Raw genomic sequence first — 23,241 nt, forward strand, 5'->3', positions numbered from 1 at the left:
AAACTCTATAAATTATCGGTGCAATGTTCAACTTCCACACCTTCTCCCAATCACCAGTTCTTATTACACTAAACGCTATCAATTATTGGGTGTTGTCCAACCTCCAGATCATTTCCCATCACACCAAACCCTACTGATTATCGGGGTGATATCCAGCCTCTAGCCCCTCTCCCCAGCATATCCTTTCTGAACTCTTAACAAATATTGGGTTGTATTGTCCAACTTACAGACCATATACTAGCCATAAAACCTTTGAAAAACAGCGCTGGTCTAAACAAAGTGCTAGACAAATATATATGAAAAAATCAAGTGTAAATAAAACAAAAACTTGATATAAGTGTTAATACTGACAGTAATAAGTTCTTGCTGCAACCCAATGCGAGACACACACAATATACAACAACCTTTCCCTTTGGAACAGGTGATGATCTAGTATGGGCAGATTGCCCTATTCTAAGATGGCGAATTGGGAACTGTGACCAGGAGCTCGGAAGTGGGCGGTTACAATCACCAGTGAGTACTTATGGCGGTGGGTCAGCATGCCGCTCGTACCCCAGGAAGAAGTCACTTTTGACGAAACGACGTAGGGTTAGCGGCGTGCTGACGTCACCGCATTTCCACGTTAATCCGGAAGGGCGGGCAGTGCAAACAAGAGAGAGCCGGCCGGCTCGTTTTTTATACGCTATACGCTTATACTCTGCTGGGAATTCGTGAGTTGTTATTTTACCTTTTATATTTTAATAAATCTTTACGGAATTATGCTATGGGAGCTTTTTTTCTTCTCTCTTTGCCGTACTAAATGAATGTGGTGGAACGAGATATACCATAAAGAGGGAGCAGATAGATTGGTGTTACCAACAGAGCCCAGTGTGGGGACCAGGAACGTAACATTTTACAAGCCCGTATGATCTCCCTAAAAAGAGATCTTGACAGCTGGTAAGCCTCCTCTAATTTGGTGGTGGATAATCTCTTTCTACTCTGGGTGCACCTGCTACGTGTGTAAAGGGTGGTTTTTGAGAGTCACCGAAAATGGACTAAGATTCAGCATCCTATCCATCTTTCCTTTTTCTTTGGACTGCTTATATGCCTGGAAATCATTATTTTGGCACTATTTTTGCATGTTTTTGGGATTTTTTGTAAATTAGAAAAATTATGTCACTTTATAATTTTGTTTTATAAGTTTTAGCGCAGCTATATTTTTTGATTGACATATACTAGCCATGTCCTCCCATCACACTACACTTTACTCATTACTGGTGTATTGTCCAACCTCACGATCCTTTCTCAATCAACGTTCAGACCATCCCCTAGCCGTCACTTACCATCACACAGAACTTTACATCTTATTACACTGAACTATACCAATTATTGGATGATGTCCAATCTCCAGGTCATCTCCCATCATGCCAAACTCTGTTGATTACTGGGGTGATGCTTAACCTCGAGACCATCTACCAGCCATCTTCTCCTATTACACCGAACTCTACTGATTATTGGAATGATGTCCAATCTCCAGACCCTCTCCCACCGGTCTCTTCCCATCACACTGAACTCTACAGGTGATTGGTGTAATATCACTCCCAAACATTAGTTCATTTTAGAACAAACTCCAAATTACTGGGTGATTTCCAAACTCCTGATCATCTCCCAACCATCTTCTCCCATCATACCAAACTCTACTCATCATTAGTGTAATGTCCAATCTCCAGACCATCCCTCAGCTGTCTCCTCCCATCACCCTGAATGCTACTAATTATAAGGAGATTCCCAAACTCCAGCCCATCACCCAGCTGTCTCCTACTACCACAGTGTACTCTATTGATTATTGGGTGATCCTCAGCCTCCAGTCCATCTCCCAGCCATTGACTCAATCTACTGATTACTAGAGTGATGTTCAATGTTCAGACCATCCCCAGGTGTCTTCCCCATCAAACTCAAATCTGTTGATTACTGGGGTGAAGTCCAACCTCCAGGCAATCCTCCAGGTGTCTACTTTCATCACACCAATGGTTACCAATTAGGGGATGATGTACAACCCGCCGGGTCTTCATCTCCCAGTAGTAAAAGATTTGGTTCTTGGCACCAGGACCTCTGGCCTCATACACAGCTGTGTACAGGGGGAAGACCTTATGGTATAAAGGGAGACGAATAATTCCCCAGAAGGTACTTACTCCCATGACTCTCCGCCCCAGTGCGGCAATCAGCAGGTCCTGTAGCCTCCGGGCTGTGACTTCTTGGCCTCCGATCTTCATTGAATGGGGCCTAACAAAGAGTTCTGCACTGTCCGGACAACGAATGTGAACAGCACCAGCTCATGTAACCATACCCAGTCCAAGTAATGTAGAAAAACAGAAAGTGCAATGCCTAATAAGGAAGAGTCAGATGAGGCTCATAGCCCCCTTTCTATAAAAAGACTAAAATAACACTTTCCAGGGGAAAAAAATTCCAAAATCCCAGAGCTCAGTCTGTGCACGTACTGTGACACCAAGATATCCCGGACAGCTGACAGCTGTATACAGACTATTTCACATGATCTGAAGAAGTCACAAAAGAACGGAGTTCGCATATAGGTCACGGCCTGATCCCTCACCTGTGCAAAACCTACCCTTTACCTGTCCAACGCTGACCCCTCACCTGTCCTTGTGCTAGACTGACCTCTCAAATGTCCAACCCTGACCCCTCACCGGTCCTTGTGCTAGACTGACCTCTCAAATGACCAATTCTGACCCCTCACCTATCCAACACTGATCCCTCACATGTCCAAAACTTCCCCTTTACTTGTTCAACGCTGACCCCTCACATGTCCTTGTGCAAGACTGACCTCCCACCTGTCCAACACTGATCCCTCACTGGTCCAACACTTACCCCTCACCTGTCATTGTGCAAGACTGACCTCCCACCTGTCCAACACTGATCCCTCACATGTCCAAAACTTCCCCTTTACCTGTCCAACGCTAACCCCTCACCTGTCCTTGTGCAAGACTGACCTCTCAAATGTCCAACGCTGACCCTTCACCTGTCCTTGTGCAAGACTGACCTCTCAAATGTCCAACGCTGACCCCTCACCTGTCCTTGTGCAAGACTGACCTCTCAAATGTCCAACGCTGACCCCTCACCTGTCCTTGTGCAAGACTGACCTCTCAAATGTCCAACGCTGACCCCTCACCTGTCCTTGTGCAAGGCTGACCTCTCAAATGTCCAACCCTGACCCCTCACCTGTCCTTGTGCAAGATTGACCTCTCAAATGTCAAATTCTGACCCCTCACCTATCCAACACTGATCCCTCACATGTCCAAAACGTCCCCTTTACTTATCCAACGCTGACCCCTCACATGTCATTGTGCAAGACTGACCCCCCCCCCCATCTGTCCATAACTGATCCCTCACTGGTCCAACACTTCCCCTTTACATGTCCAACATTGATCCCTCAGCTGTCCAACATTGACCCCTCACCTGACATTGCGCATGACGGACCTTCCAACTGTCCAATACTGACCCATCACCTGTCCAGCACTGATCCTCCACTTGTCCAACACTTCCCCTTCACCTTTCCAACACTGATCCCTCGTCTGTCATTGTGCAACACTGACCTCACAGGTGTCCAATACTGATGCCTCACCTGTCCATCACTAATCCTTCACCTGTCCAATACTTCCCCTTTACCTATCCAATACTGACCCCTCACCTGACATTGTACAAGACTGACCTCCCATCCGTCCAATACTGACCCATCACCTATTCCACACTGATCCCTCACTTCCCTTTATCTGTCCAACACTGATCCCTCATCTGTCATTGTGCAGCACTGACCTCCCAAGTGTCCAGAACTGATCCCTCGCCTGTTCAACGCTTACTCCTTACCTATCTAATGCTGATCCCTCACCTGTCCAACAATTACACTTTACCTGTCCAATACTGGCCCCTGACCTGTCACTATATCCCAACTCCAGCTCCACAAAATTGTCAATATCCCTTGAGACCAACCTCTTATTTGTTGCTATATCTGAACTATCTGATTAATGCCTGTAGGGAGTTATTTATTCTAGCATTTATATAGCTCTGACATATACTGCAGTGCTGTACAGAGAACACTGAGCCAGTCACATCGGTCTCTGCACCAGAGGAGCTTCTCCACCAGGTGGTGCTGTTTTGCATTGTGCTGTTGGCTCACTCTGCTTTGCTCTCAGTTGGAGGAAACATCAAGCCTGGGCCTCTCCTGCAGGCTTTTCCCCCAACCACCATGCAGTGGGTGGGGGGGGAGACGAAGTTGGAGCCTCTCCAGAGGCACTGAGGCCTACTCCATGTGCTCAAGCTGCAATGGATCCTGGGCCTGTCCCTATGCAAGAGGAATCCTTACCAGTCCTCTAGGATAGAGTGGTGAACAGACTTCACAGCATTGCTACAGAGGAACAGAAACTTGCTGTCATGAAAGAGTATCTCAGGAAAAAGAAGTCCCTGCACAGTAACAGTAAGAGGGAAGTCTCCAAGCTGAAGTCTCTGAAAGAGGCATTGAAAAAGCAGGAGAAATTGGTCGCCTCTCTGCAGGAGAGCAGTGGTGTGTTCAGAGAAAAGTGTGAGAATGAGGAGGGATTCCAACAGATGAAGGAAAGTGCCTGTGCAAGTACCAGCCAGATGGTGGATGCCAGAGCAGCGGTGACAGTATGGATCGGGGGTAAGGAAGTGGCTTTACATGGTGGCCCTAGTACTACCCCTGTCCCAGGATCTGTCATGTCTGAGTCAGTATCTGCCCTCCTCCCTCCCCAGCAGGGTGGGTCATCTCAGGAGGAGGTTGAGGAAAATGGCGGATTGCTGCAGACCATTAAAGGAATCTCCCTTGAGAGGGACCCTTTAAACAGATGAGGATCATGATAAAGGGAGTGCTTGCTGAAAATATGTCTCAGTGTTTGGAGGACTTTCCTGAGATTGCACCTGCCAACAGATCCTTGCAATCAGCAGGGAATGCAGGAGGAGCTGGCTGTGAAGAGTCCCACATGGACACCAACAGTGCAGAGCAGGAATGTAGCATGAACATTGAAATTGCAGAGCAGGAGGGCCGTATGAACGCTGAAACAGCAGCTGGTGTTTTTTCTAAACAGAAGACTTTACTTGATGACAGGACTGCTGGTATCTGTGGTACTTCTGGGACTATGGTGAGCAGAACTGTTGTGCTGGAGAGGAGGAGGGAGGATTGAGTGGTGGGCAATTTACCAAACCAGATTTCAGAGGTTCCTATGCAGCCAGTTAATGTGTCATCTGTCCCAGTTAGGAGTTATGCGAAGGCTGTGTCGGGACAAAGTCATTCTATTGGTGGTGGAAGGGAGCCAGTTGTGTGACTTTCACCTTCCATTAAAAGCAGGAATGTGGTACAGCTCAGGTGGGAAGGAGGAGGTATTCCACCTATCAGGAGGGAGGTTGTGGATAAGATCCTAGCTATGGGATTTAAGGAGGTGGATATTTATGCTCTTATCACTCCAGCTGGTGCCTTTGAATACGATTTGTCATTTGCGAGTCCCGAATCGCTGGATCTGTTTTGGGAACGATTTGGACATGTATATGGGGGCCAGCTGAACTGGAAGGGGTTTGTACCCAAAGTTGTCTCACGTCATCCCTTTATTAAGAATGTGGCTATCCTGACAAGGAATGAGCCTATACCCCCAGAGGATTTATGGGTATGGTTGAGGAGGTTTGGTGAAATGTTGTGTCCCCTAAAAAAAAGATTGTGGATGATAGAGGAATCTGGACGGGTGGGGGGTCGGTGTCAATGAGGTTGAGTGTGTGTGGGAATGTGGTCCAGCATTTGCCCTCCTCTGCCTTTATTGGTAGAGATAGGATTACCCTCTTTTACCCTGGTGAACCTAAGCTGTGCCGTAAATGTGGAGTCAAGGGACATTTCTCCTCTAACTGTCCAGAACAGAAGTGCTCTTTGTGTCAGGAACTGGGGCATCTGGCGAGGGACTGTGACATCATTAAATGTAACCTGTGTGATAATGTCGGTGCCCTGAGGCTTTGCAAAATAAACCAGAGTTAGTGGAGGAATTTTTCCGTCTGGAAAGAGAAGAGTCTGGGTTGGCGGAGGTTGTACCAGGGGATCCTAGTGTCTCTGTCCCATCAGAATCTGTGTCTGTGAGGCCCTTTGTGGTGTCAGTGTCCCCCCAGTCTGTGGTTCCCCAGTCAGTGTCAGAAAGTGTGGTTGTCAAGTCTGTGTCTGCACCTATTGTTTCTCCTCGTGTAGTGAAGGCAGTGGAGGGTGCTGGACCAGCATGTATGGTGGTGCCAACCCCTCCTCCTCGGCGTGGCAGAAGAGCGGCTGGAGGTCGGTAGACACCGAGGGGGGCAGTGAGGGATGGATTGGACGATGGTGGAGGGGGAGGTGGGAAGGGAATGAGGGTGGCTGGTGCAGAATGCAAGGTGAATGATGTGGGGGGAGGGGTTAATGGGGGGTTTTGGAATCGCATCCTGATGGCGATTAAATATCAAAATGTTTCTCAGCCTGGATTGTGTTTAGGTTGAGGGTCGGGGTTTGTAGCCTCTTTTTTTTTGTTATAATGAAAATATGTTTCTTTCTATGTTATCTTGTTAGGAATCGGTTTTCTTTACTTGCTGATATAAGCACGCTTGTTTTTGTTTAGTTGTTTGTTTTTGTGTAAATATGTTTTTATTAATGAGCTGTATGTTTGTGTGATTTTTTTAATAAAAAAAATTATACTCTAATGTCCCAACTACAAAATGGCCGTAATAACATACTCTGAGGCCTTGGACACTGAGTTTTGGGGTTCCAGGTCTTTTTATTCTATGAAGACAGTGCCCCCTTTAGGCCATTTTTTTTTAAAGTGGGTTAAATAAAGGGGCAAATCGTAATAAATAAACAATAATAAATAACGAGGCGGCCATGTTGGAGCGTCATAAAACAACTAAGATCAGCACAATATAAAGTCATCAGTCATGTTCCATAATGAGGAAGTGTAATGGTTAATCGCAGCTGAATTGCGCGTGGTACTCCCTGAGATACTGAGGGACCCCCCAATCTCCACGCACCCCCCATATATCATACAGACGCCTGTTCAGCGTCAGCAAATTCCATCCACCTGGAGTGTAGCACCGCCATCTGTAACCTGCCTGACGAGGGATCTTTGGGGAATTATCAGCACCAATCTGGGTCACATATGACAACATGGAGTATGAAGCTGCAGCAGATGGGAGGAGGGGGGGGCAACTTCACCACTGAAAATACCCCAGGCCCCCAGAATGGAGGGCGGTGATACCCTTCATCCTCTCAGTGGGTGGATACATTGAAATTCTAGGTATGGCATTATTCCGTAATGAACAGACATGTCAGTGAACCAAACATGCTCTACATACGTGATGGTGGCAGTATGGTCGCCCAGCCGCCATGTCTACAGGATACGAGGGACGTCCATAAAAAAAATGAAAATTGGCCAAAAAAAAAAAAAAATACGCAAATTGACTTCCTATTCACAGAAGTCCAGATTGTCTGTTACAAACAAAACCTGTTTTGGAAACAATAAGCAGAGAGCGGTATCGGGGGCCCCTGCTCCTGGGTTATAAATGGCCCCCTATTTATGAAGAGCACAGATGATGCAGCTGCATGTTGGCACTCCAATATATTTATTTGCTTTCATTTAATTAATGTGTCTGGCCGATTCACCTGCAGCTCTATGGAGCCGCACCGGTATTATTAGATAAAGTGAGAACAGTACAAATGTCACTTCAGAGACAAAATGTCCCCTGTGAGCTGCCACCGATCCATCATTGTGTCCACAGACAGGTCTGCTTCACGATGCATCTTCTGACCCCCACACCCTGAGATCTGCTCCTCTAGGGTACATCCGTCCAATGACCCCCTTACCCCTAGATCTGCTCCTCTAGGGTACATCTATCCAATGATCCCCTCACCCCTAGATCTGCTCCTCTAGGGTACATCCGTCCTATGACCCCCTCAGCCCTAGATCTGCTCCTCTAGGGTACATCCGTCCTATGACCCCCTCACCCCTAGATCTGCTCCTCTAGGGTACATCCATCCTATGACCCTCTCACCCCTAGATCTGCTCCTCTAGGGTACATCCGTCCTATGACCCCCTCACCCCTAGATCTGCTCCTCTAGGGTACATCCGTCCTATGACCCCCTCACCCCTAGATCTGCTCCTCTAGGGTACATCCGTCCTATGACCCTCTCACCCCTAGATCTGCTCCTCTAGGGTACATCCGTCCTATGACCCCCTCACCCCTAGATCTGCTCCTCTAGGGTACATCCGTCCTATGACCCTCTCACCCCTAGATCTGCTCCTCTAGGGTACATCCGTCCTATGACCCCCCTCACCCCTAGATCTGCTCCTCTAGGGTACATCCGTCCTATGACCCCCTCACCCCTAGATCTGCTCCTCTAGGGTACATCCGTCCTATGACCCCCTCACCCCTAGATCTGCTCCTCTAGGGTACATCCGTCCTATGACCCCCCTCACCCCTAGATCTGCTCCTCTAGGGTACATCCGTCCTATGACCCCCACACCCCTAGATCTGCTCCTCTAGGGCACATCCATCCAATGACCCCCCTCACCCCTAGATCTACTCCTCTAGGGCACATCCATCCAATGACCCCCCTCACCCCTAGATCTGCTCCTCTAGGGTACATCCGTCCTATGACCCCCACACCCCTAGATCTGGCCTCTAGGGCACATCCATCCAATGACCCGCTCACCCCTAGATCTGCTCCTCTAGGGTACATCCATCCTATGACCCCGCACCACGAGATTTGCTCATCTAGGCTATATACATTCCTATGACCCCATACATCTGCTTCTTTAGGTTACATCTGTGCTCTGCCCCACAACATGAGATCTGCTTCTCCAGGGTACATTTGCCCTATGACCCCTACACCTTAAGATCTGCCCCCTTCAGGTTACATCTGTTCTCTGCCCCACACTGAGAATTGCTCCTCCAGCTTACATCTGTCCTATGACCCCACACCCTGAGATCTGCTCCTCCAGGGTTCATCTGTCCTATGACCCCCCACACCCTGAGATCTGCTCCTCCAGGGTTCATCTGTCCTATGACCCCCCACACCCTGAGATCTGCTCCTCTAGAGTACATCAGTTCCCTGACCCCACACCCCGAGATCTGCTCCTCCAGGATATATCTGTTCTATGGTCCCCTCACTCCGGGATCTGCTCTACCAGGGTACATTAGTCCCCCTGACCCCACACCCTGATATCTGCTCCCCCAGGACACACCCGTTCTGACCCCTCACCATGAAATCTGCAGCTCAAGAACACATCCATCCACATATACTGAGTTCTGCTCACCCTCACCACATCTGTCCCCTGACCTCACAAACTATCATCTGCTCCTTTAGGAAACAAGGATCGTGAGGCTGACAACTTGGGTCAGGGCGAAGATGACAACTCAGCAGTACTAACATCTTTGACAGGTTCCCTTTGTCTAGAGGCACTCTACCTTAGACACATTGATCAGAGGCTCCTATACAGAAATCTTTGCACCTAAATTTTGAGCTCTGCCCAAGCCTGCCTCTTGGAGATTTTATTTTTGATTACATGATAGAGAATTAGAGAAATATTTCTATCCAACATAATAGTCCCCAATCAAGGACTAACATGGAGGTGTCCAATGAAGGACTATTAAAGCAGCCTCTGACCGCAAACTAAAAGGTGGAAGAAGGTTTTGGGATGAAGTTTGTGACCTTTACATCCATCTAAAGTTGTAAAGATATTGAGCGGATCCAAGGGGAAGGTTGCTCAATTTTGGGGGAGCAGTGGAAGGTCCTCTAGTATAATAGTAATAGTGGGAGACCCTGAATGCCAGATCCAATAATATACAAAACTTCTATCCTTTGCATGGCAAACAGTTCAGAAAACAGTCAATATATGTGAGAACAAAGGCTTCATTTATTGAACAGAGACTTTAATCACTTTAAACGGAAATAGCTGCAATATTATTGGATATGGTACTCCCCCGCTTTGGCTACGATCACACACCAACAGGACAGTGTCCAATCAGAAATCATCATGGTGGTCTCCAGTAAGAAACTGATATGGCGTGTTCCTATCATAATCCAACATGGAGGTCTCCAGTAAGAAACTGACATGGCATGTTCCTATCATAATCCAACATGGTGGTCTCCAGTAAGAAACTGACATGGCGTGCTCCTATCATAATCCAACATGGTGGTCTCCAGTAAGAAACTGACATGGCGTGCTCCTATCATAATCCAACATGGTGGTCTCCAGTAAGAAACTGACATGGCATGTTCCTATCATAATCCAACATGGTGGTCTCCAGTAAGAAACTGACATGGCACGTTCCTATCATAATCCAACATGGTGGTCTCCAGTAAGAAACTGGCATGGCGTGCTCCTATCATAATCCAACATGGAGGTCTCCAGTAAGAAACTGACATGGCACGTTCCTATCATAATCCATCATGGTGGTCTCCAGTAAGAAACTGACATGGTACGTTCCTATCATAATCCAACATGGTGGTCTCCAGTAAGAAACTGACATGGCGTGTTCCTATCATAATCCAACATGGAGGTCTCCAGTAAGAAACTGACATGGCACGTTCCTATCATAATCCAACATGGAGGTCTCCAGTAAGAAACTGACATGGCGTGTTCCTATCATAATCAAACATGGTGGTCTCCAGTAAGAAACTGACATGGCGTGTTCCTATCATAATCCAACATGGTGGTCTCCAGTAAGAAACTGACATGGCGTGTTCCTATCATAATCAAACATGGTGGTCTCCAGTAAGAAACTGACATGGCGCGCTCCTATCATAATCCAACATGGTGGTCTCCAGTAAGAAACTGACATGGCGTGCTTCTATCATAATCCAACATGGTGGTCTCCAGTAAGAAACTGACATGGCACGTTCCTATCAAAATCCAACATGGTGGTCTCCAGTAAGAAACTGACATGGCACGTTCCTATCAAAATCCAACATGGTGGTCTCCAGTAAGAAACTGACATGGTGTGCTTCTATCATAATCCAACATGGAGGTCTCCAGTAAAAAACAGAAATGGCACATTCCTATCAAAATCCAACATGGTGGTTTCCAGCCAACTGATGTGGTGTCTTCCTATCAAAATCCAACATGGTGATCTCCAGTAAAATACTGACATGTCGTGTTCCTAGGAAAATCCAACATGGTGGTTTCCAGTAAAAAACAGACATGACATGTTTCTATTATAATCTAACATGGCGGTCTCCAGTCAAAAACTGGCAAAATCTGTCTGCTCCTCACCTCACTCCTTCAGTCTCCTCTCGTATTACTAACTTACATATCAGCATGGATGTCATACCAATTCCTTAAACAAAATCTCTCCAAAACCAGGCTGGTAATATCCCCCCCCCCCCCCACCATTTTCCATTAAAATCAATAATGCACCCATCAGTCCCTCCCCTCATGCCAGGGTACTCGGTGTAATCCTAGACTCTGAACTGTCCTTTCAGCCACAAATCCAATTGCTGTTGAAAGCTTGTAGACTTCACCTCCATAACATCTCTAAAATGTGCTTCTTTTTAACAAATGAAACCACCAAGCTACTCATTCACTCTCTTGTTATCTCTCGCCATGATTATTGCAGCTCCCTTCACATTGGCCTACCTTTCCATAGGCTCCTCCCCTCTTCAGTCTAGCATGAGTTAAATTTGAAATACTAACCACAACATACAAAGCCATTTACAACTTTGCCCCGAGCTACATCGCCAATCTTGTCTCCAAATATCACCCAAACCGCCCTCTCCGCTCTTCTCAAGACCTCCTACTTTCAAGCTCTCTCGTCTCCTCCCCCCATGCTCATCTCCAGGATTTCTCCAGAGCCTCTCCCACCCTCTGGAACTTTCTACCTCAACCTGTCTGGCTATCTCCTGCTCTTGCTACCTTCAGGCAGTCCCTGAAAACTCATCTCTTCATGGAATCCTATTACACCTCCAACTAATCTTTTACTACTTATCAGCTCATTCCTCACAGTCACAACCTTTTGTACCACCTGCCCCACCCTATTAGATTGTAAGCTCTTCTGAGCAGGGCCCTCTTAATCCTCTTGTATTTTATTGTATTGTAACTGTATTGTCTCCCTTTTATATTGTAAAGTGCTGCGTAAACTGTTGGTGCTATATAAATTCTGTATAATAATAATCCAAAGTGGAGCACTCCAGTTAAAAACTGACATGGCTTGTTCCTATCAAAATCCAACATGGTGGTCTCTGGTCAAAAACTGATATGGTATGTTCCTATCATGATCTAAAATGGTGGACACCAGTCAAAATCTGCAATGGCGGCCTCCAGTCAAAATATGACATGGTGGCTTCCCATCAATATCCAACATGGTGGTCTTCAGTGAAAATCTGACATGGCGGTTTCCCATTATAATCCAAAATGGTGGCCTCCAGTCATGGGGATCTCCAGTCAAAATCTGGCATGATGGCCTCCAATCAAAATCTGACATGGCGGTTTCCCATTATAATCCAACATGGTGGCCTCCAGTCACGGGGGTCTCCAGTCAAAATCTGGCATGATGGCCTCCAATCAAAATCGGACATGGCAGCTTCCCATCATAATCCAACATGGTGGTCTCCGGTGAAAAACTGACATGGGCTGTTCCAACATGGTGTGGTCTCCAGTCAAAAACTAACATTGCCTTGTTCCCGTCATAAGCAAGCATGGTGGTCTACAGTCAAAATCTGACATGGCGGCTTCCCATCAATATCCAACATGGTGGTCTTCAGTGAAAATCTGACATGGCGGTTTCCCATTATAATCCAAAATGGTGGCCTCCAGTCATGGGGATCTCCAGTCAAAATCTGGCATGATGGCCTTCAATCAAAATCTGACATGGCGGTTTCCCATTATAATCCAACATGGTGGCCTCCAGTCACGGGGGTCTCCAGTCAAAATCTGGCATGATGGCCTCCAATCAAAATCTGACATGGCGGTTTCCCATTATAATCCAACATGGTGGCCTCCAGTCACGGGGGTCTCCAGTCAAAATCTGGCATGATGGCCTTCAATCAAAATCTGACATGGCGGTTTCCCATTATAATCCAACATGGTGGCCTCCAGTCACGGGGGTCTCCAGTCAAAATCTGGCATGATGGCCTCCAATCAAAATCTGACATGGCGGTTTCCCATTATAATCCAACATGGTGGCCTCCAGTCACGGGGGTCTCCAGTCAAAATCTGGCATGATGGCCTCCAATCAAAATCGGACATGGCAGCTTCCCATCATAATTCAACATGGTGGTCTCCAGTAAAAAACTGACATGGCCTGTTCCTATCATAATCCAACATGTTGTGGTCTCCAGTCAAAAACTAACATTGCCTTGTTCCCGTCATAATCAAGCATGGTGGTCTACAGTCAAAATCTGACATGGCGGCTTCCCATCAATATCCAAAATGGTGGTCTTCAGTGAAAACAGTCATGGGGGTCTCCAGTCAAAATCTAGCATGATGGCCTCCAATCAAAATCGGACATGGCAGCTTCCCATCATAATCCAACATGGTGGTCTCCGGTGAAAAACTGACATGGCCTGTTCCTATCATAATCCAACATGGTGTGGTCTCCAGTAAAAAACTAACATGGCCTTGTTCCCATCATAATCAAGCATGGTGGTCTACAGTCAAAATCGGACATGGCGGCTTCCTGTCATAATCCAACATGGCAGCCTCCAAAAAAGTAGGAGTGCTTACGTAGCAAAGCAAATTAAATTAAATTACCACGGAGTCAGGAATTATTAGCTGGGAAGACAGGATCTTACTAACCTGGAGAATCCATTAGTCACAGATGTCCGCGCATATTCCGTTTGCCATTAAACCATTATGACATCAGTGACTCGGCGTTCCTGTTAGGTAGACAAATCCTTGAAACTTGGACAACAGAACCCGAGCAGTGGCACTTTATTAATTTATACGGCGAGTCATTAATCACTCTCACAAACGAGTCCTGAACTCTGGGAATCCATCTTCATTGAGGGAACCTTGAAGAGAACATCGCTCCCCCCATCTCGGAGAAGTATCGGGAGACGGCAGCTTCATCCAAATCAAATCATCCCTTCTGCGACAAACGCCCCGCGGTCTGTTCGGCAGAGTATATGCCTCTCCAAAAGGGAACTTTTCTCATAAATCTTTCTGTACTATATTTCACAGACGTAATGTTCACATTTCTGCCTTGTATTTATTTTATGCCAAAGTAAATCAAACTTTCGACACTCAGAGACAAAAAAAAAACCAATAGGTAGTGAGTGTATTATACAAGCAATATCGTGTTATAAAGCCCATCCACTGAGGGGAGATACAATATTTACACCTCACGTACACAAGGCAGCCAATCTGTGGGCAACATTAGGCCAAGGTCACCGAAGAGCCAAACTCTACCAAAACTACCATGATGGCATTCTATCACTATCCGCCGGCACTGGAAGAACAAACTGCCCTTTAGGAAATTAAAATGCCTTGACCACTTGCCCAAACTCCCTCACCAGAGACACAAAAATGTCATCTACCATTATCCATCATGGTAACCACCATGACCAAGCCCTGAACTCCCACCATCCCCCAACCGAGAAGCTTCCATAGCAATATTTATAAATCAATTGAACATAAGGCACCGGAAACCGCTCTCTGCAGACCACATTGATTTAATCAAGAAACTGCTAAAATACGTGTTCATCAATCAGCATTATCCGAACAAGAAAACGACCATGTACATAACAGCCACCTGAGATGCCTCCAACATTACGACACAGTGCAACGAAGAAATCCTCTCACTGTTCAATTCTGTCCAACCAAGAAAAGTGCTCAGTGCTATTTAATACTGTCCAACCAGGAGAAGTTCTCAGCACCATTCACTACTGTCCAACCAACAGAAGATCTCTGCACCACTCCATACTGTCCAACCAATAGAAGATCTCTACACCACTCCATACTGTCCAACCAACAGAAGATCTCTGCACCACTCCATACTGTCCAACCAATAGAAGATCTCTACACCACTCCATACTGTCCAACCAATAGAAGATCTCTACACCACTCCATACTGTCCAACCAACAGAAGATCTCTGCACCACTCCATACTGTCCAACCAATAGAAGATCTCTACACCACTCCATACTGTCCAACCAACAGAAGATCTCTACACCACTCCATACTGTCCAACCAACAGAAGATCTCTGCACCACTCCATACTGTCCAACCAAGAGAAGATCTCTGCACCACTCCATACTGTCCAACCAATAGAAGATCTCTACACCACTCCATACTGTCCAACCAATAGAAGATCTCTACACCACTCCATACAGTCCAACCAACAGAAGATCTCTGCTCCACTCCATACTGTCCAACCAACAGAAGATCTCTGCTCCACTCCATACTGTCCAACCAACAGAAGATCTCTGCTCCACTCCATACTGTCCAACCAACAGAAGATCTCTGCTCCACTCCATACTGTCCAACCAACAGAAGATCTCTGCTCCACTCCATACTGTCCAACCAACAGAAGATCTCTGCTCCACTCCATACTGTCCAACCAACAAAAGATCTCTGCTCCACTCCATACTGTCCAACCAACAGAAGATCTCTGCTCCACTCCATACTGTCCAACCAAGGGAAGGGCTCAGCACCTCTCAACACCATCCAACCAAGAGAAGGTCTTTGCACAGCTTCATACATCCTGACCAAGAGAAGGTTTCAGCACCATTAAATACTGTCCAGCCAGGAGAAGGTTTCTGCACCACCCCACACTTTCCAACATCTAGATAAAGGAAGGCCTGTAGACGTGGTGTATCTAGATAAAGGAAGGCCCGTAGTCATGGTGTATCTAGATAAAGGAAGGCCCGTAGACATAGTGTATCTAGATAAAGGAAGGTCCGTAGACGTGGTGTATCTAGATAAAGGAAGGCCCGTAGACGTGGTGTATCTAGATAAAGGAAGGGCCGTAGACGTGGTGTATCTAAATAAAGGAAGGCCCGTAGACGTGGTGTATCTAGATAAAGGAAGGCCCGTAAACATGGTGTATCTAGATAAAGGAAGGCCCGTAGACGTGGTGTATCTAGATAAAGGAAGGCCCGTAGACGTGGCGTATCTAGATAAAGGAAGGCCCGTAGACATGGTGTATCTAGATAAAGGAAGGCCCGTGGACGTGGTGTATCTAGATAAAGGAAGACCTGTAGACGTGGTGTATCTAGATAAAGGAAGGCCCGTAGACGTTGTGTATCTAGATAAAGGAAGGCCCGTAGACGTGGTGTATCTAGATAAAGGAAGGCCCGTAGACGTGGTGTATCTAGATAAAGGAAGGCCCGTAGACGTTGTGTATCTAGATAAAGGAAGGCCCGTAGACGTGGTGTATCTAGATAAAGGAAGGCCTGTAGACGTGGTGTATCTAGATAAAGGAAGGCCCGTAGACGTGGTGTATCTAGATAAAGGAAAGCCCGTAGACATGGTGTATCTAGATAAAGGAAGGTCCGTAGACGTGGTGTATCTAGATAAAGGAAAGCCCGTAGATGTGGTGTATCTAGATAAAGGAAGGCCCGTAGACGTGGTGTATCTAGATAAAGGAAGGCCCGTAGACGTGGTGTATCTAGATAAAGGAAGGTCTGTAGATGTGGTGTATCTAGATAAAGGAAGGCCCCTAGACGTGGTGTATCTAGATAAAGGAAGACCCGTAGACGTGGTGTATCTAGATAAAGGAAGGTCCGTAGATGTGGTGTATCTAGATAAAGGAAGGTCCGTAGACATGGTGTGTCTAGATAAAGGGAGGCCCGTAGACGTGGTGTATCTAGATAAAGGAAGGCCCGTAGATGTGGTGTGTCTAGATAAAGGAAGGCCCGTAGACGTGGTGTATCTAGATAAAGGAAGGCCCGTAGACGTGGTATATCTAGATAAAGGAAGGCCCGTAGACGTGGTGTATCTAGATAAAGGAAGGTCCGTAGACGTGGTGTATCTGGATTTTGCAAAAGCATTTGACACAGTTCCCCATAAGCATTTACTGTACAAAATAAGGTGCGTTGGCATGGCCCATAGGGTGAGTACATGGATTGAAAACTGGCTACAAGGGCAAGTTCAGAGGGTGGTGATAAATGGGGAGTACTCGGAATGATTGGGGGTGGGTAGTGGGGTCCCCCAGGGTTCTGTGCTGGGACCAATCCTATTTAATTTGTACATAAATGACCTGGAGGATGGGGATGGGGGAAACAGTTCAATCTCTGTATTTGCGGATGATACTAAGCTAAGCAGGGAAATAACTTCTCCGCAGGATGTGGAAACCTTGCAAGAAGATCTGAACAAATTAATGGGGGGAGGGGCAACTACATGGCAAATTAGGTTTAATGTGGAAAAATATAAAATAATGCATTTAGGTGGCAAAAATATGAATCTACTCCCTGGGGGGAGAACCTCTGGGGGGATCTAGGATGGAGAAGGACCTGGGGGAGGGGAACCTCTGGGGGGATGTAGGATGGAGAAGGATCTGGGGGTCCTAGTAGATGATGGGCTCAGCAATGCCAAGCTGCTGCTAACAAAGCAAACAGAATATTGGCATTAAAAAGGGATCAACTCCAGAGATAAAACGATAATTCTCCCCTCTACAAGACTCTGGTCCGGCCGCACCTGGAGTATACTGTCCAGTTCTGGGCACCAGTCCTCAGGAAGGATGTACTGGAAATGACTACAAAGAAGGGCAACAAAGCTAATAAAGGGTCTGGAGGATATTAGTTATGAGGAAAGGTTGTGAGCTCTGAACTTATTCTCTCTGGAGAAGAGACACTTGAGAGGGGATATGATTTCAATGTACAAATACCGGACTGGTGACCCCACAATATATAAATACCGTACTGGTGACCCCACAATATATAAATACGGGACTGGTGACCCCACAATATATAAATACGGGACTGGTGACCCCACAATATATAAATACCGGACTGGTGACCCCACAATATATAAATACCAGACTGGTGACCCCACAATATATAAATACCAGACTGGTGACCCCACAATATATAAATACCGGACTGGTGACCCCACAATATATAAATACCAGACTGGTGACCCCACAATATATAAATACCGTACTGGTGACCCCACAATATATAAATACCGGACTGGTGACCCCACAATATATAAATACCGGACTGGTGACCCCACAATATATAAATACCGTACTGGTGACCCCACAATATATAAATACCGTACTGGTGACCCCACAATATATAAATACCGGACTGGTGACCCCACAATATATAAATACCAGACTGGTGACCCCACAATATATAAATACCGTACTGGTGACCCCACAATATATAAATACCGTACTGGTGACCCCACAATATATAAATACCATACTGGTGACCCCACAATAGGACGAAAACATTTCCACATAAAGGAATTTAATAAAACATATGGCCACTCGCTAAAATTTGAAGAAAAGCGGTTTAACCTTAAACTGCGTAGAGGGTTCTTTACTGTAAGAGCGGCAAGGATGTGGAATTCCCTTCCACAGGCAGTGGTTTCAGCGGGAAGCATTGATAATTTAAAAAAACTATTAGATAAGCACCTGAACGACCACAACATACAGGGATATACAATGTAATACTGACATAATCACACACATAGGTTGGACTTGATGGACTTGTGTCTTTTTTCAACCTCACCTGACACCTACTATGTAACTATGTAACCAAGAGAAGTCCCTGCACAACTCAATACTGTCCCACCATGGGAAGATCTCAAAACCATTTAATATTGTCCAATACTATCCAGCATCATCCAATACTATCCAACCAAGAGAAGGACTCACAACCACTCAATACTGTGTCCAAGCAAAAGAGGGTCTCTACAGCACTTAATACTGCAAAACCAAGGGAGGGTCCCTGCACTACTCAGTACTGTCCAACTAAGGGAAGGTTGGTCCCAAGACCATTCAATACAGCCCAACCATGAAAAGGTTGTAGCACCATTCATAAATTTCCCACCAAGAAAAGGTCTCACCACTCAACACTGTCCAACCAAAAGAAGGCCTCAGCACCACTCCATACTGTCCAACTGGGGGAAGGGCTCATGACCACATAATACTGTCCAGTTAGAAGTTTTTAGCACCATTCAATACTGTCCAACCAAGAGAAGGTCCCAGCACCACTTAATACTGTCTGACCAAGAGAGAGTTTCATTTCCATTCAATAAACCAAGAGAAGGTTTCAGCATCATTCAGTACTGTCCAACCAAAAGAATGACTCAACGCCATTTAATACTATCCAAGAAAGGATCTCTGCACCACTCAACACTGTCCAACCAAGAGAAGGTCTCTACAGGACTCAATACTGTCCAACCAAGAGAAGGTCTCTACACCAATCAATACTGTCCAACCAAGAGAAGGTCTCTACAGGACTCAATACTGTCCAACCAAGAGAAGGTCTCTACACCAATCAATACTGTCCAACCAAGAGAAGGTCTCTACAGGACTCAATACTGTCCAACCAAGAGAAGGTCTCTACACCACTCAATACTGTCCAACCAAAAGAAGGTCTCTACAGCACTCAATACTGTCCAACCAAGAGAAGGTCTCTACAGCACTCAATACTGTCCAACCAAGAGAAGGTCTCTACAGCACTCAATACTGTCCAACCAAGAGAAGGTCTCTACAGGACTCAACACTGTCCAACCAAGAGAAGGTCTCTACACCACTCAATACTGTCCAACCAAGAGAAGGTCTCTACAGGACTCAATACTGTCCAACCAAGAGAAGGTCTCTACAGAACTCAATACTGTCCAACCAAGAGAAGGTCTCTACAGAACTCAACACTGTCCAACCAAAGGAAGGTCTCTACACCACTCAACACTGTCCAATCAAGAGAAGGTCTCTACAGGACTCAATACTGTCCAACCAAGAGAAGGTCTCTACAGAACTCAATACTGTCCAACCAAGAGAAGGTCTCTACACCACTCAATACTGTCCAACCAAGAGAAGGTCTCTACAGAACTCAATACTGTCCAACCAAGAGAAGGTCTCTACAGGACTCAACACTGTCCAACCAAGAGAAGGTCTCTACACCACTCAATACTGTCCAACCAAGAGAAGGTCTCTACAGGACTCAACACTGTCCAACCAAGAGAAGGTCTCTACAGGACTCAATACTGTCCAACCAAGAGAAGGTCTCTACAGAACTCAATACTGTCCAACCAAGAGAAGGTCTCTACAGGACTCAACACTGTCCAACCAAGAGAAGGTCTCTACACCACTCAATACTGTCCAACCAAGAGAAGGTCTCTACAGGACTCAATACTGTCCAACCAAGAGAAGGTCTCTACACCACTCAATACTGTCCAACCAAGAGAAGGTCTCTACAGCACTCAATACTGTCCAACCAAGAGAAGGTCTCTACAGCACTCAATACTGTCCAACCAAGAGAAGGTCTCTACAGCACTCAACACTGTCCAACCAAGAGAAGGTCTCTACACCACTCAATACTGTCCAACCAAGAGAAGGTCTCTACAGGACTCAATACTGTCCAACCAAGAGAAGGTCTCTACACCACTCAATACTGTCCAACCAAAGGAAGGTCTCTACAGGACTCAATACTGTCCAACCAAGAGAAGGTCTCTACAGAACTCAATACTGTCCAACCAAGAGAAGGTCTCTACAGAACTCAATACTGTCCAACCAAGAGAAGGTCTCTACAGGACTCAACACTGTCCAACCAAGAGAAGGTCTCTACACCACTCAATACTGTCCAACCAAGAGAAGGTCTCTACAGGACTCAACACTGTCCAACCAAGAGAAGGTCTCTACAGGACTCAATACTGTCCAACCAAGAGAAGGTCTCTACAGAACTCAATACTGTCCAACCAAGAGAAGTTCTCTACAGGACTCAACACTGTCCAACCAAGAGAAGGTCTCTACACCACTCAATACTGTCCAACCAAGAGAAGGTCTCTACAGGACTCAATACTGTCCAACCAAGAGAAGGTCTCTACACCACTCAATACTGTCCAACCAAGAGAAGGTCTCTACAGCACTCAATACTGTCCAACCAAGAGAAGGTCTCTACAGCACTCAATACTGTCCAACCAAGAGAAGGTCTCTACAGCACTCAACACTGTCCAACCAAGAGAAGGTCTCTACACCACTCAATACTGTCCAACCAAGAGAAGGTCTCTACAGGACTCAATACTGTCCAACCAAAAGGAGAAGTTCTCTACATCACTCAATAATGTCCACCTAAGGGAAGGGCTCAGAACCACATAATACTGTTCAGTTAGGAGAAGGTTTCAGCACCATCCAATAATATCTAACCAAGAGAAGGTCTCGGCATCAGTTAAGCAGTGACCTGACTATACATAGTGTATGCAATATTTGATTGTTCTACCTCGTCAGCTTGTATCGGTCTGCTTTTTATTAATAAATTGTACCTCTCGTGTGTGAAGTTCTCTCTTTTACAGTTGTCACCAGAACATGTCTCCCTACAGGAGGATTGTTGCTCTAGATACACTTTACTCTTAGTTTAGTTGTCATCACTCATCATTCATCAGCTAATGTTTTTGCTTTGACTTTCTTCCATTATGTTTGCTTTAAGCAATAGTTCCGTAAATAAACTGATGGAAAAGGTAAAACGATCTGACAACACGAAGTTATTTGGTTGTGTTCCTGCCGGCCGAAGCTACATTTATAGAAAGAAGATGATGGCCTTACCTGGGTGACCTTCTCCGTGACGTTGTGGGTTCGTTCCTTCAGCTTGGTTGGAGCTATGATCTCCTTTTCATTGGAAGGTGAGGTGAGGAAGGAGTCTCCCTTAAAGTCCACAAAGTTCAGGGTGATCTGTGGGATCTTGCTAATTGTTCTGTACTTCATGAGATCCGAATCCGATGTAGAGTTTAGGAGATTCACTCGAACGTTGTTCATGGCACCTGCAGAGACAAAAAAAACGCATTAATACTGTTTACCCAACCCGATGACACAGCCATCACAGATCCCTCATCGTCTGTTCCTAGCCTCCAACATGGACCAATGTGATCACTGGATCAATTCAGAGAGACCCCCCCCCCATCCTGTGGATCCCATCTGTGGAGAACCAAGGAATCGCAGCTGCTACACCGCTGAACGTGCAGCCACTACTGGGCACAAAATGAAGCTACCAACCAGCCTACCACAATTGTGCCACGAGCCTCGTCTTTTCAGCTAAATACCGCTATGATTTTATTGTTCGTTTACTAACTTCAGACGATTGGTAGACAAGAGAGGGATGGCAGATTGGGGCTCATGGGTCCACGTGTTCTTAGTAGGTACCGAGGGCCATTACCCCTACAGTCACCAATCAGACTCAACGTTTTGGGCTGGTGGTCTAATGCTAATTGGTAAAGGTGCAGGGAAAAGACAAATAGCTCGAAATAAAAAAAAAGTGTAAAAAGCTGCCTCAACACTCAAACAACAACAACGTGAATGGTAAAGCAAAAAGTGTAGCGCTAGTGTGTAGAGTGAAGTGAAATCATACATCTATCTCGATGCAACAAAAACAAATTGTGTATAAAAGACTATAATACGAGGTTTGGAACACAATAAGTGCATAAAACAATACAGGATAACAGTCCACACAAGTGTGAAAGTGGAAAAGGACTCTTCTTGTTGAGGTGACACCAAACCAATGGGGACAGGAAAACAACTTGTCTGTAGTCACTCTCAGCAGTACTTCAAAGGTAAGTATATAAACACTCTTATCAACTTACGACAGCGACAGCGAGTCAGAAAGGCTCAAGATCCTATGGGGTCTGAAGCCGGTGCTGTACCCGGGAGATGGTCCATCCAATCCGGTGTTGGGATCCCCGACTCTCGGTCCCAAGGCTCCACAAACCATTTCCAAGGCAGGATGGTATCGCCACAAACAGCTCCTCATAAACCCCAAAAGAGAACGTGGACAAAAAAAAGAGGGGAAAAAAGGTCTCCAGATGTAGGATTTGTCCCAGTTGAAGACCTTTTAGTGTCGAAACGCGTCGGGCTAGCATTTACTGCACCACACATTGCTTTTATATACTATTTATATCTTTTGTGATCACTTTTACCCTGTCATTTGTTATATATGACATACTTCAATAAACCTCCAGGTTTGACTATCTGGAGCCCCATTTTTCCCCCCCTCTTTTTTTGTCTACGTGCCCTTTTGGAGTTTATGAGGAGCTGTTTGTGGCGATACCATCCTGCCTTGGAAATGGTTTGTGTAGC

At 46.0% G+C, this 23,241-nt stretch overlaps 1 protein-coding gene across 3 annotated transcripts in view; it reads right to left on the reverse strand.

Moving 5' to 3' along the window:
* Nucleotides 1-23,241, reverse strand: part of KCNH2 (potassium voltage-gated channel subfamily H member 2) — a 289,789-nt gene that overhangs the window by 148,918 nt on the left and 117,630 nt on the right. For all 3 annotated transcript variants that reach the window (XM_077493653.1, XM_077493655.1, XM_077493654.1), the window contains exon 5: nucleotides 21,718-21,932. In XM_077493653.1, coding sequence (XP_077349779.1) covers nucleotides 21,718-21,932 — 215 coding nt within the window. The remainder of the gene's footprint in view (nucleotides 1-21,717; nucleotides 21,933-23,241) is intronic.

This window comes from Lithobates pipiens, unplaced genomic scaffold (assembly GCF_037356315.1).
Source record: "Lithobates pipiens isolate NorthernLeopardFrog02 unplaced genomic scaffold, aLitPip1_a1.2 Scaffold_19, whole genome shotgun sequence".
Classification (NCBI taxonomy): Eukaryota; Metazoa; Chordata; class Amphibia; order Anura; family Ranidae; genus Lithobates; species Lithobates pipiens.